A 13,907-nucleotide genomic window follows, 5' to 3' on the forward strand; every position below is an offset into this window, starting at 1 on the left:
AAGGCCTCAGTTTCTCTGTAGCCCCATACAGGGGTTGACGCTGAGGGGACTGGCTTTGGCTGAATTTGTTTGGGCACGCCTGAATATTATTCAAGCTTCCCACTTGAAGTGCCTTGCCCAGACATTGTTCCCACCTGTTAACTGACTTCCCCCCATTCGCCTCCACGTTCCCTCCCGGTGGAACCATCCCTGGTTCCTTCTCCCCATCCCCCCCCTCCTCCCCCTCTGTGGCTCCAGTGAACCCGGTTCCCTGGGGGGGTGGTGGTGGGCGGTGGGCAGGGGGTGGGGTTGCTTTCCCCTTGGTGTCTGTGGGTGGGGCGGGGCTGCGCCGGGGTCAGAGAGAAGGATCGGTGTCTGGTCCGTGTGGTGGGGAAGATGGTGGCACCCATGCCTGGGCACGTGGTCGGCGATCATTCGCGCTATGGGGTGGCAAATAAACTGGGTTAACCCCCCCATCACCATTACGGGGCCCCCCGCGGTGGTGCCATGGGCTGGGATCTCGCGTCACAAGCCCCGTCCCTTCCCGCCGACCTGCATCCTTTGGGCTCCCGGTTCCTGACCCAGTACTTAAATCACGAACGGCTCCTCTCCCTCCCCCCTCTATGTCCCGTGAGTTTCTGTTCCTGCGTTGCAAGTTTGGTAATTGCTTGTGTGTGTGTCTTGGTTCAGAATATGGTAAGATTTTAGCAGTAAAGTTAATGTTTCAATGTCTCTGTGAGGTTGCTATGGAAACGAAGCATCTTATGTTCCCTTAGCTCCAGGCAGGTGCCGGAGCACATGGCTGGGAGTTCCTTTGTGTAGCAGTTTCAGTTCCGACTGGGCTGTTCGCCTGCCGGCTTTTTTTTTCTTCTGGCGTCTGCGAGGTTTGGGGTCGGAATCAGGGCCGCCCTCTCTGGCCGCTTCGATCTGTCGGCTTTTTCTTTCTTCTTTCTTCCTCTCGTTCCTGTGCACTTTTCCTAATATTTGGGAGCTCCTAAACTAACTTTCCGTTTCTCAGACGTCACTGAGACAACGGGTTATAGACGTCTTGGTTTTTTGTGGTGAAAGATTCCCGAGTCAAAATAATAGACTCGATAACCGGAATCTACCACGAGTTTCCTGGTTCAGGATAATCTAAACTGACTTAATATAAGTTAAAAGAGTCCCAAGTTCGGGTGCGCCATGTGTAGGAGACACAAATGTCCTTATATAATAAGGAAAAACACCTCCTCGTGTGATGGTGAACAAAGAGAGTTTATTTCAAATTCGGCACGGTTTTATCCTTTAACACCCTGTGACTCCTTTAACCAATGAGGTTACCTGTGTCGGCGCATGCTCCCTTGGGCTTCTCTGCCCCGGCACGTACCCTGTGCCCTGGACACGCCTCCCACACCCTGGTTCCCCCCAGTGTGTCCCAGTATCCCCCAGTAATCCCCCAGTGCCCTGCAAAGCCCCCCAACTGTCCCCAAGGTGTCCCCAGATGCCCTTGGCCTTTCTGTGAGCGTGGAGGGGAGGACGTTTCTGGGGTCAGAGGCTCTGGGGGGGCTCCTGGGGTGAGATGGAGGGTTGGGGACATCAGGGATGGGGTTTGGGGCCAGTGAGGAGGGGCTTGGGGCCAGTGGAATTGGGGGTGTCAAGGAGGGAATAATGGCAATGAGGAGGCCCTGGGGACACTGGAGACACCAGGGTTGTCTTGGAGTGTCAAAGGGGGAATTAGGGACACCAAGAGGGTCTTGGGGATACGAGGGGGGGTTCAGGATTCAGCTGCTCGTGGTGCAGCCCCTCCTCTCCCCCCCAGGCCCCATTAACACCCCCAAATGTCCCCTAATCCCCATTTTCCCTTTAATCCCCTCCCCACACAGATCCCTTTGACCCCCCAATGCCCTCAAGACCTCTTTTAACTTCCCTAAATGCACCCAAAGCCACCCTAAACCCCCTTAAATTCCCATCCCACCCCTGCAGATCCCCCCAAATCTCCCCCAGCTCCCCCCTCAAATCCCTTCCAACCCCCCCAAGAGGGATCGCCCGGCACCCTTGGACAGGAACACAGTGGGCTGTACTGGGGGCACTGGGCTGTACTGGGAGGGCACTGGGGGGGGCTTAGGTGCCCCATGACAACATGACCCAGCTCCAGGAGAGATCTGGGGAGCAGTGAGGAGCTACTGGTCTGTCCTGGTCTGTTCAGATCTAAACCCCCAATCTCCAAAGCCCCTCCCCAGCTCCCCCAGGACCCTCCCGCACCCCAAAGCCCCCCAGGCCCCCCCAGGCCCAACTTGGTCCTGCTGCCCCTTGAGCATCTGCAGCTCCTGCAGAACCAGGCATTTCATCAGCAAATGTGCAGCTGACACCAAGCTGGGGGTGTGTTGATGTGCTGGAAGGCAGGAGGGCTCTGCAGAGGGACCTGGCCAAGCTGGATCCATGGGCTGATTGCAAGGGGATGAGGGTCAAGCAGGCCAAGGGCTGGGTCCTGCCCTTTGGCCACAAGAAGCCCCGTCAGCCCCCTGGGCTGGGGCCAGAGTGGCTGGAGAGCAGGCAGGCAGAAAGGGAGCTGGGAGTGGGGATGGACAGGAAGCTGAAGAGGAGGCAGAGTGTGGCCAGGGGGCCAAGAGGGCCAATGGATGGTGGCCTGTGTGAGGAAGAGTGTGGCAGCAGGAGCAGGGAAGGGATTGTTGGGCTGGAGTGAGCGCTGGTGAGGCCACCCCTGGAGTGCTGTGTCCAGCTCTGGGCCCCTGAGCTGAGGAAGGCCCTGGAGGGGCTGGAGCAGGAGCAGAGAAGAGCAGCGAGGCTGGGGAAGGGAGTGGAGCACAAGTGGTGTGAGGAGAGGCTGAGGGAGCTGGGGGTGTTGAGGCTGGAGAAGAGGAGGCTCAGGGGAGACCTCCTGACTCTCTGCAAGTCCCTGCCAGGAGGGTGTAGCCAGGTGGGGGTGGGGCTGTTCTGCCAGGAAGCAGCAGTAGGACAAGAGGGCTGGGTCTGGAGCTGTGCCAGGGGAGGTTTAGGTTGGATATTGGGAAGGAATTTTTTCCCAAGAGAGTAATCAGGCCTTGGAATGGGCTGGGCAGGGAGAGAGTGGAGTCCCTGTCCCTGGAGGTGTCCCTGGAGTTATTTTTTAGCATCAACATTCCATGGCATCATAACCCTAAATAATTTCATTTCTATCAATAGATCTGATTTGCCATCATTAAAACCTGGGGGACAAAAGTGGTTCAGTCACACCTCTGTAATTCCTCTAAATATAAAATGTTGACAAGATTCAAGGCTGAGATTGGATCCAGCAGCCTCCAGCACCCCACAGGAAGTTGGGAGCTCAGGGGAACCACTCCCTTTCCCAAAACCTGGTTTCCAAAGACCCCCATGGGACTGCCGGACCCACCAGACCACCCCTCCTTTTCCACCCTTCTCCCTGTTCCTCCTGCTTTTCCGTGGTCCCCTCAATCCCCAGCCCAACCAGGATCACTTTTGGGGTCTCAACCCCCACTTTTTGCCCCCCTTCCCACCCCTTCCACATCATCCCCCCACTCCCCAGCCCCTCATGCTCAGTTTGGGGGTCCCACCCTCCCCTTTTCCCCACTCTTCTGACCTCTCCCACCCATTTCTCATCACCCCCCAAACTTCAGTGCCTCTCCCCCTCCACTTTTGGGGGGTCCCACTCCCCTCCCACTCAGTTTGGGGTCCCACCACCCCGTTATCCCCTCTGACCCCCCTTTTCCCACCAACCACCCCCCTCCCACCCCCCACTCACCCGAGAGCTCCTCTCCCGCAGCCGGGGGGTCTCCCAGCACCACCAGTGCCCAGAGAAGTCCCCCAGAAAAGGGGTTGGGGGGGTCCTGGGTGGGCTTTGAGTGTGTTTGGGGGTCCTTGAAGGGCTTTGGGGAAGTGTAGGGGGGTTCCCAGCACGTTTTGGGGTGTGCTGGGTGCTTTATTGAGGGGCAGGTGCCCTCCCAAAGCTCCCCAGAGCGAGTTGACATTGGGGGAACACAGGGGGGTCCCCATTCCCGATCCATCCCGGGGCCGGTTCTGCTCCCCCCAAACTCAGCTCCAATCCTTGGGATTCCTTCAAACCCCTCCCCCACTGCCTCCCAGATCTGTCACTGGAGAAAACTGGGAAGCTTTCCTGGGATCACTGGGAGCAACCAGGTGGAGGCAGAGTGACAGCAGGGACAGGGGGGACACACGACCCCCCCAAAAACCTCACGGGGACGGGGGGGGGTCCAGGCTAAGCCTGAGGCCCTGGGGAGGGGCTGCGGCCGCCGGCGGCTCAGGAGCTCTGTGGGGAGAGCAAAGGGGGTGACACCGGGGTGGGGGGTCCCCGGGGGGGCACAGACGCTCTGGGGGGACACACGACCCCCTGGGACCCCCCTCACCTTCTGGCACAGGTAGAAGCCGAGCCCCAGCGCCAGGGAGACGAAGGCCAAGAGGAAGCCCCGGCCCCTCCTTAGCAGCAATTCCTCAGGCTGATGGAGCCCAGCAGGGCCGGGGCCGCCGGCGGTGTCCGATCCCGGCAGGATCCCGGCGGTGTCCGACCCCGGCGGGGTCTGATAGAAATAAATCAAGGCAGAGCTCTCTCTTTCTTTTCCCCCCTGGGCAGTGACCATCAAGAGCTGTCCCTGCTTCACGGCAGAAGCTGCACACACTTCAACAAAGTCTGTGGAAGAATCTGCTCTGTCAAAGTTGGCCCTGGGCTTTTATGCTTCTCCAGTGATGGATCAGCAGTCACATATTCCCAGGCCAGTGAGCAGCTGATCTGTCAAACTCTGCTTCCAAAAGCAGGATGTGTGTTGGAAGGCTGGGGAACCAGGCTGGGTTTGGGCCAATTCAACACTAAACCAACCCCTTGGCACCAGCAGTAACTCCCCACAGAGAGCTGGCAGTGCTTGCATTCTTTGACGAGATTCTTTTCCAGGTAGAACATCCTGCTACAAGGGGTCTGTTACCACCCACCCCAGAAAGGGGGGGGTAACCCAGGTTCTTATTAATAAATCCCTTGGGGTGGATTAGAGTGAAACGACACTGAATAATCGGTGTTTGAAAACATATATGTAGGGTTTATTTTAGAACAATGTTGTTTCAAAGGTAAACAGGTATGTTGCCATTTTGGGTGTTATCATCTCTATCTCTCATCTACAGCAATATGGCATAAAGAGAACCTTTAGGGAAAATGCATAAGGGAAAGGCAGGATAAGGGTAAGGGAGAGTAAGGGAAAGCAAAGCTGAGAGTGGAAAGCTGTCTATAGTCACTGCCCACAGGTTCCAGAGATGGAACTTGGCAGTTGCAGCTCCAATGTCCGTCAGTTGAAGTGGTGGCCTTGATCCATCGGGGGTGGGGAGGGAAGCCCCCACAGTCCAAGAAGTTATGAGTTATTATATCCATGGACAGTGTTCTGGGCCGTGCCTCGAGCCTCCAAGGTCTGCTGGGCCTGCACAGGGTTCCCGTGAGGGGCCTGGGAAACACGGCTCTTCTCGCCTTTTCAGGGCTTGACACCTTCAGCAGCACTGGCAGGGGGGATGGGTCCAGCTGCCTCTTCCCAGCCTGCAGAAGTGCCCTGACAATCCCAGAATGCATAAATCATTGTGGCAGTTTGAGACCCTCACAAATCCAATTTCCAAGTCCAAGCCTCCCCCCCCCCAGTTTGTTTCAGTGTGAGAGGGTTTTCAGACAAAACACAGCTCAGTATGGGGGGAAAGGAATTATATTACAGTTTATTACTTACACAAATAAATACTATAATACATTATATACACAATTCTAACTATCTCTCCTATGATAGAGCAATATATTTACATTAGATCAAATCCCTCCTTTCCCTCCAATAAAAGTTCAGAAGGGAAGAAGAAAAGATCCTTTCCACTTTCAGGGCAGCAGTGTCTCTCCTCTTCAAGGCAGCAGTCGTAGCTGGATTTGTCGGAGCTGGAAAATCTCTCTCTCTCTCCATTACAACACAGGGGTCTTCTCTCACCCCTCGGCCCTTCGTCTCCAGCCCAAGGTCTCTCTCCCGTGGACTGCGAAAGCAGGGACAAGACTCGCCTCTCCACAGTCATATCACGGGGTACTGGGCACCCCTGACAGTCCCTTCCTCAGGGGATTCAAGCTCCTCCTGAGTCAGAACGTTGAGGGCTTTCAGTTCAGTTTTGGCCCCCAGCGTTCTAGCAGAGCTCCTTTGCTCCGTCTCAAACTGTCAGCATGGCAAAGGGGGGCAGGAAGGCCCCTTCCCCCCTCCACATTCCTCCTGGCTGTCCTGGTCCAGCTCCAGGACATCTCTGAGCTTCTCAGCTTCTCTCTCTCTCTCTCTCTCTCTCTCTCTCTCTCTCTCTCTAGTTGCTGCTGCATTTCAGGACTCCCTTCAAGTGGAAGCCCACCCCCTCCTTCCAAGAGGGGTCTTAAAGGGTTTGGAGAAATAAAGCCAGGCTCACCCCAAACAGTCTCTGCTGAGCCTGGTGCTCTGTCTCTCTGTCGGGCATCTCTGTGTCTCTCAGCTTGGCTCTGTGCCACCTCACTCCTGCTGACTGTCTTCTTGGCTCTCAGCCACAGCTCTCTGTTCAGTGCTGTCTCTGCTGCCGCTCCTGCTGCCCACTCACAGTGGAGAAAAACTCCCTCGGCTCTTGGCCGCAGTACTGGGCCCAGTTTAACACTGTTCCGAGTTTCTACAGCCCCAACCGGGGGGCTGGGGGGTCTTGGCCCCCAGTGGGGCTCCCTGGCCCCCTCTCTCCTCGTGGTCTCAGCCCGTGGCTGCCGCTCTTCTCTCGGCTACGTAATCTCTTCTTTTCCAGCCTGTTGTGATATGTTTAATTTTGCAGGGGTGCTGATTGGGTCAACACCAAGAACACCACCTCCTGGGGTTAACCACTTTCCAACTCCAGGGGAAAGCCCTTTTCAACCCAGGACAGTCATGAACCATCTCAGTCTCTGACACTCCTCACCTTGGCTGGTCAGTTCCTGGGAACAGCCCTGGCAGTGCAGCCCCTAAGGGCACACGATGTGCTGCTGTGCTGGAGAGGACCCTCCTCAACCTGGGCAGCAGGGCTGGAGGGGGGGGATTCCCTGACCCTCCCCAGCTGGGCCCTTCCTGCCCACCAGCTCCTGCTCCAAAGGGCTCCCACACACCCTGGGGCACTTGTCCCACTTGGGCCCTTGAGCTGCCCCAGGGCATCTCTGGGCAGTGGCCAGCTCTGGGACTGCTCTGGCAAGTCATGGCCTGAAGCCACGAGTGTGGAATTTAGGAGAGAGTTGAAATCTCTGCAGAACAGAACTCTTGGTAACTGCTGAAGGCTTCATGAACAGCACTGCCACACCTTTTCTTTTTTTTTTAAATTCAACAATTTTCTGTAGGCGAACCCCAGGACTAGGAGGCTTGGAAAGAGCAGCTTTAGACGCGGGCCCGCTGCAGGGGCGACTTCTGGGATCGAGCGAAGCAGAAAAACAACGGCTACTCGAGTTATTTATTGTAGGGGTTGCCCCCCCGAGCTGTGTATTTTTCCTGACCCACGGGGGCCCCGGGGGTCCCGGCCATGATGACTGGGTGGTTTCTGCTGCGGGGCCTGGGGTGCACTTGAAGGCCTCAGGAGGTTTTGTGTGTGATCATGAGGAAGCTTTTCTTGATGGAAATGGTTGTCAGGCATTGGAAGGGGCTGCCCGGAGAGGTGGTGGAATCCCCATCCCTGGAGGTATCCAAGACAAGACTGGACATGGCACTCCCTCAGTGCTCTGCTCTAGTTGACAAGGTGGGGATGGGCGCAAGTTTGGACTCGATGATTTTGCAGATCTTTGCCAACCTAAATGGTTCTGTGATTGTATGATCTGGCCTGAAGACAGCTGCAGGGCAGGTGGAGGAGTCCTGTGGTGGGACTGTGGCCAAGAGGCCTCTCCTGGCTGCAGAAGAGCAAACTGTGGGCTTTTGTGTCCCTCGAGGGCCAAGGGAGGGCTCGTGAGGCTCCAAGGAAGGGTGCGGGGAGGGGGATGGAGGGGTACTGTGGGGACCAGGGGACAAACTGTGGCCTCTGGAGCACATCCAAAGGTGCCTTAGGGTGCTGAGAGGGCAAATGGCCCAGGCTGAGGCAGCCCCAGCACAAGAGAAGGTTCAGAGAGGACTTGTGGTATGAGGAGGGCTCTAGGCCTGGGGGGACCGGAAGGGAAAATGAACAAGTCCTGAGGGGATGGGATGGAAATTCAAAGTGGGGGGACTCTTTGCCAAGATAGCCTTTTCCAGGTCTTTCCTGTTGTCAACTGCCAGTTGTCCCCATTGGCTGTCCCCAGGCAGCGTGGATGCCCACACCAGCCCCCCAGGGCAGAGCAGGGCTCTGAAGGTGCCTGAGCGGGGTCACACTGGGCAGTGGCTCCAGGGCACCTCTGGGGCTGTCAGAGAGGGGCTGTTCCAGGGCCCTTTGGGCTTCTGGGGGCTTCTTTGCTCGGATTCTGTAGAAGAGACACAGAACTGAGGCAAGAGCAGCAGGACTACAGCTCCTGGCCCCTCAGATGGATCAATGCGGCCGCTCAGCTGGGCTGTGCCAGCAGATGACAGCTCCCAGCATGCTGAGGAGCCTGGCCCTTCCAGCTGGATCCCGGGCATAGTTTAGTCTAGGCCTTCCTTGGTGAATCCAAGGAATCCCCCTGGGTGCCATCCTCCCCCCTTCAGCCCTAAGCCCCTCTCAAGACTCCGCCAGCCTGGCAGGGCCACTCAGCCACCCCTGGGGCAGCTCGGGGTGCCGCACAGGGGCCTGGGGCGCGGCAAAGGCCTTGGGAGAAGGTGCTGGAAGAGCTGTTGAGTGGGGAAAAGCTCTTGCTGGTCAGTGGGAGAAAGAGAAGAGGCAACAAAAGCCATGGTTTCTCTTAAGCTTGAGCAAATGTTATGCATTTAATGTGACTGAAGGGCTCACAGGTCAGGCTCTGCGGTGTGGGGACAGAAAAGGGGTGTCCTGGGGGCACGCAGGGCTGTCTGAACATGGGGCTCCTCGGGATGTCCCGAGGAGACACGAGAGCAAAGTGGGGCCTGGAAACACCCTGAGGGCAGCTGGGCGCCCAGGGCTGAGGCAGGCCTGTGTCCCCAGGGACACCCTGCCTGTTCCTGCCTGCGTGGTGGCTCCCTGGGACCCGTTGCTGGGGGCAGGTGCACTCCTATCCTGGCGGTCACCGTCCTGACGGACACTGGCCCACCGTGGGCCACTCTGGCCAAGATCTTGGAGGACTTTGCCAACCTGCTGCAGCAGACAGTGCTTCCGCTGCTCTGCAGAAGGCCCCCACACCCCAACCCATGGCTGTGAGTGACCACTAAAGGCCCTGGTCCCCTCCCGCCAGCCCTGCAGGCTCTACCGGCCCCTCACGGCTCTGTTTGCTCCTGCAGTCGTCCTCCAGGAAGGCTGAGTCAGAGGAATTGGCTGACGAGCCCGACATCGAGAGCCATCAGGGCTGTCCAAATGTGGGGATGTCCAGGCTACTGCTGGAAGGGCTCGCCGGGCTGTCGCAGAGAGCTGAGATGGTGAGCAGGGCGGTGTGAGGGGCAGCCCTGTCGGCAAATGGGGGCTGGGGCTGTGTGGAAAGCAGTGGCCTGGCCTGGCCTGGAACTCACAATGTGGGGTGACTGCTCCAAATGCCCTCCCTGCCATGGTGGGGCCTGGGGTGGCTGCCTGGGGAGCTTTCCTGGGGTCTGGGCAGGGCACAGGTCTGATGTCCTGTCCCACTTGGCAGGTTTTGGGAAAGGTCGATGGGAAATCTCTGGATGGTGCACGGTGCAGTTTTTGCCTCCAGGGCAGCGAAGCCCAACCTGCAGCACTCATCGCTCGCCGTCGTCCTCTCCTGCGCTCCGTTGCCCGGGACCCTCCCCCGCTCGGGCCCACGATCATTTCTGTGCCCAAGTTCCGCGCCCGCGCTCCCCTCAGTGCCAGAATGTTCCTGACTCTTTTCCCGGGCTCGCGGCGCTCCCTCGTGCCCAAGCGCCGCCACTCCAGCGCCGACCGCGGCTGTTCCCAAAGCGCCGGCCATGTGCGGGGAGGGCGGGAAGGCTCGGGGTGACTGAGTGCGGGGGCTGCCCTGGGCAGAGCTCCCCCTGTGATCCCAGCGCGCTCCCGGCGGGCAGTTTGGAGCCAGGCAGCCATTCCTGCGGGCTCTTAGAGCGGGAAGGGATCGCCGCTGGGTCACAGCCCACAGATGTGCCTGGGGAAAAGGCTGCCCCGGTAACACCACCGTGCACGGGCAGTGGGGGCCGCCCTGAGGGGAACCCCGCCATGGCACCGCCGGGGCCGCCCCACACAGCCGGGCTGCGGCTGCCCACACCTGAGGGGAACCCCACCATGGCACCGCCGGGGCCGCCCCGCAGAGCTGGGCTGCGGCTGCCCACACCTGAGGGGAACCCCGCCATGGCACTGCCGGGGCCGCCCCGCACAGCCGGGCTGTGGCTGCCCACACCTGAGGGGAACCCCACCATGGCACTGCCGGGGTGCTCCTGCCCCCGGGCCGCCGGCAGCAGGGACAGGACGGGGCTGCCAACACCCCGGCAGTGCTTCCCTGCCTTCAGTGCATCAAGGCGGTGGCACCGCTGGATTGCAAAACATTCCAAACATCTCCCTTGCAACACCAAGGGGAAACCATAGAATAGGAAGGAAAGGAAAGCTGTGCCAAAAGCCAAGGGGGATGAAAGGGAAACCTGAACAAGATACTACTAAGCCTTGGTCTTTGCAATAGCCTCCAATGTGTCAGGTGAAACTTTACAATGAAAATACTAAACGCTACAACATCAAAAGTGCCACTTGCATAATTTTGCAAATACATAAAAATATTTTAAAAAGCAGTCCTATACATTTATTGAAGGGATTTGATAAAGGGATTTGATACGTTGCTGACAGAACCAGTTTCACGTGTGGGATGTCCTTCGTGCTTCCTGGCTGGGGGTGCATCTCCCAGCACTTGGGGCTGCCACACGGCTCCTGTCACGGCAACTTCTAGATTGGCTGCATTCATCTGGGGTCCGACATTGCTGGCGGGACTGGTTTCGCCTTTGGGGTGTCCTCGATGCTTCTGGCCGCTGTTGCACCTCCCAGCCCTTGGTGATCTCACGCGGCTCCTGTCACGATGACTTCTGGACTGGCTCTGTGTATTGGGGGTCTGATATTGCTGCCAGAAGTGCTTTTGCTTGCAGGATGTCCCTGTTTGTGTCTGCCTGGGCCTGCGTCTCCCAGGACTTGGTGCTGGCTCATGGCTCCTGTCATGGGGACTTTGGGACCGGCTCTGTGGATTTGGGGTCTGACACTCCTGGTGGGCGTGGTTTTGCCTTCGGGATGTCCTCGCTGCTGTGTCTCCCTTGGGTTTTGCCTCTCAGAACTCGATGTGACTCGCAGTTACTGTCATGGGGAGTCCAGGACCGGCCATATGGAATGGGGTCCGACGTTGCTGGCACGAGCAGTTTTGTGTCAGGTCAGGCCCAGGACTGCTGGAGCAGGTGCTGTCCTCAGGTTCTGAGGAGCTGCTGTGGGATGAGTCTGATGTCACCTGGTTCTCAGTGCTGGGGCTGCTCATCTCCTGTGAGGGAGATTGCAGAGACTGCTCCGATGTTGCCTGTTGGGTGGTGCTGGGGTTGCTGGTCTCTGGTGCTGGAGAACTGGGAGACATCCCTGATGGCACCTGGTTACCAGTGCTGGGGCTGATGGTCTTGGGTTCATGGGAAGGCTCCAAGCCTGACTGTGTGGACAGGCTGGGGCTGTCAAGCTCAGGCTCTTCCATGGGGGCTGTAAGGGGAAGCAGGAGGGTCAAGGCCACCCAGAGTAAGATAGGCCAGAGCAGTGCCCCCAGCCCTCCTGGAGCAGACAGGCTCTGCCAAACCCACCCAGGGCACCCGCTGCCAGGTCCAGGATCACCAGGGATGTTTGCCTCTTACCTGTGCCCAGACCAGCACGGCCATCCCATTCCCAGCTGGTTATGCTGTCCCTCAGGCCAGAGCAGGGTCTGTGGGTGCCCTCAGCAGCACAGGAGGAGCACCAGAGCAATTCCCAGGGCCTAGGGAAGCAAACAGGTTCATGGAGGTGAGGACAAAGTGTCCAAAGCATGGGAGCTTTGAAGCTGAGCTCTTTTCCTGGGTCCTTCTGCTTCAAGCCCTGCAGGGCCCTGGAGGGCAGCTTTGGCAACTTACCCCTCCTCCTCTGCCTCCTGCCTGCCTCCTGGAAAAAGGCACTCACGGGCATCACAGTGCCTGTGTCTCTCTCCTAGCTCAGTGAATACATTAATGCCCTCCCATGATGGTGGCCTGAGGAGAAAAGGGAAAACTGATGAGCTCTCTCTGCCCTGGCATCGCGCAGCTGCAGGGTGTCCCTGCCTTCCCCCTGTGCCATTTCCAGCTCCTGCGGGAAGCTGAACCCGGGACTCACGGAAAAGGGCAGGGCCAGGACTGCTGGGGCAGGCCCTGGAACAGCACAGCACTTGCACCCCCTGTGTTGTGAGCCAGGCAGAAGGACACCAACCTGAAGGGGATTCGGATCCCCATGGTGACCATATCCCTGAGAAAAGTGTGCCTGTTTCTGCAGATGGGGCACTGGAGGGATAAAAATCCAGAGCGCAGAGCCTGTCCCTGCAGGAGAAACACAAGCAGCCAGAGTGAACCCCTGGTGCTGCTGAGCCCCTGCTGTGCCCCCCGGGGCGACAGAACCACTCCTACTTGGACGCAGTCCCTGTGGAACCAGGCGGTCATGCAGGCCGGGCACACCAGGGTGTTGAAGGTCTTTCTGTCCTCCACAGGCTCCAAGCAGATGAGGCATTGGGTGCCCGGCTCTGGAGTCGCCTCCACTGCCTGCTCTGGGCTGTGTGCGGGGCAGAAGGCCCTGGGGGGAAAAGGGGTGGGTGAGGTGAGAAGTGCTGGGCCCTTCCCTGGTGGTGGGGAGGAGGGCACAGGAGGTACCTGTACGGTGGCATGAACTGGGTGACACAGGGCAGGTGGAAGCTCAGGTCACAGTCTGTTTGACAGCAGGCGATGGTGGCCCCACTCTGGCCACAGATGAAGCACCTCTGGAAAGAGCAGAGCAGCCCCATCAGCAGCAGCCTCAGGGCCTCCTCCTTGTCCCAGAGCTGGTTGGAAGGGCTGGGCTTTCCTGCTTGCGGTCTGGGCTGAGCTCCAGCAAACCTCGCCTGGCCCAAATCTCCCTGCTCTTGTCAAGCTCTCACCTGCTGTGCCACCCAGGAGACTATATCTGGGATATCCCTTGGGAGAAAAGCCCTGAGTCCTCCTCAGTGAGCCGGGTGGTGAGGAAGGTGGCTGGTAAAAATCTGCAAGAAAAATGACACTTATCAGGAGAGAGTGGCAGGGACTGCCTGTCAAAAAATGGAGTAACTCACCCGGCAGAACTCGTGGGCCCAGAGCCCATTTATCTGAAGGTTTTCTCCGCAGATGTCCAGGTCAGCCTCTGATCGCTGACACAGCAGGCATGCTGGAGGGAGAGAGACAATGGCCCTGGGCATGGCACCTGTGCTGCCCACCCTGACAGCCCCTCTGCCAGGCTGCGGGAGGGGCACTTTGCCCTCACCTGGCTCTATCCATCTGGGGGCCTCGTCCTCTCTGTCCGACACGGGACACGTCAGTGGTGGGTCCCTGTCTCGCCGTCCCACCGGTGAGTGGAGCTCCCAGCACTGGGTGCTCTAACACGGCTCTTGTCACGGTGACTTCTGGATGTGCTGGATGAACTGGGGGTCCAAGGCTGCTGGCGGGAGTGCCTTTGGGAAGTCCTGGCCGCTGTCTCCTTTGGATTTCGCCTCCCAGCACTCGGCGCTGGCGTGCACTTGCTGTCATGGGGACTTCTGGACCGGCCGGATGGATTTGGGGTCTGACGTTGCAGGCGGGAGTGGTTTCGCCTGCGGGATGTCCCTGAGTGTCTCTGCCTGGGCCTGCGCCTCCCAGGACTTGGTGCTGGCACATGGCTCCTGTCCTGGGGACTTCCTGACCAAAGGTGTGGAATTTGGG

The 13,907-nt window shown here is 58.6% G+C and overlaps 1 protein-coding gene and 1 long non-coding RNA gene across 2 annotated transcripts in view; one reads left to right on the forward strand and one right to left on the reverse strand.

Moving 5' to 3' along the window:
* LOC135406184 (uncharacterized) overlaps positions 1-13,907 on the forward strand; it is a 135,089-nt gene that overhangs the window by 73,762 nt on the left and 47,420 nt on the right. The window lies entirely within an intron of this gene.
* LOC135406310 (PHD finger protein 7-like) lies at positions 10,701-12,982 on the reverse strand. The gene is made up of 5 exons (XM_064640725.1): positions 12,852-12,982; positions 12,418-12,774; positions 12,090-12,203; positions 11,838-11,956; positions 10,701-11,688 (listed from the first exon to the last, which is right to left on the reverse strand). The coding sequence occupies exons 1-5, from the start codon at positions 12,980-12,982 to the stop codon at positions 11,279-11,281; spliced, it is 1,131 nt and encodes a 376-aa protein (XP_064496795.1). The 3' UTR covers positions 10,701-11,278.

The sequence above is a fragment of the Pseudopipra pipra genome, chromosome W (genome assembly GCF_036250125.1).
Source record: "Pseudopipra pipra isolate bDixPip1 chromosome W, bDixPip1.hap1, whole genome shotgun sequence".
Classification (NCBI taxonomy): domain Eukaryota; kingdom Metazoa; phylum Chordata; class Aves; order Passeriformes; family Pipridae; genus Pseudopipra; species Pseudopipra pipra.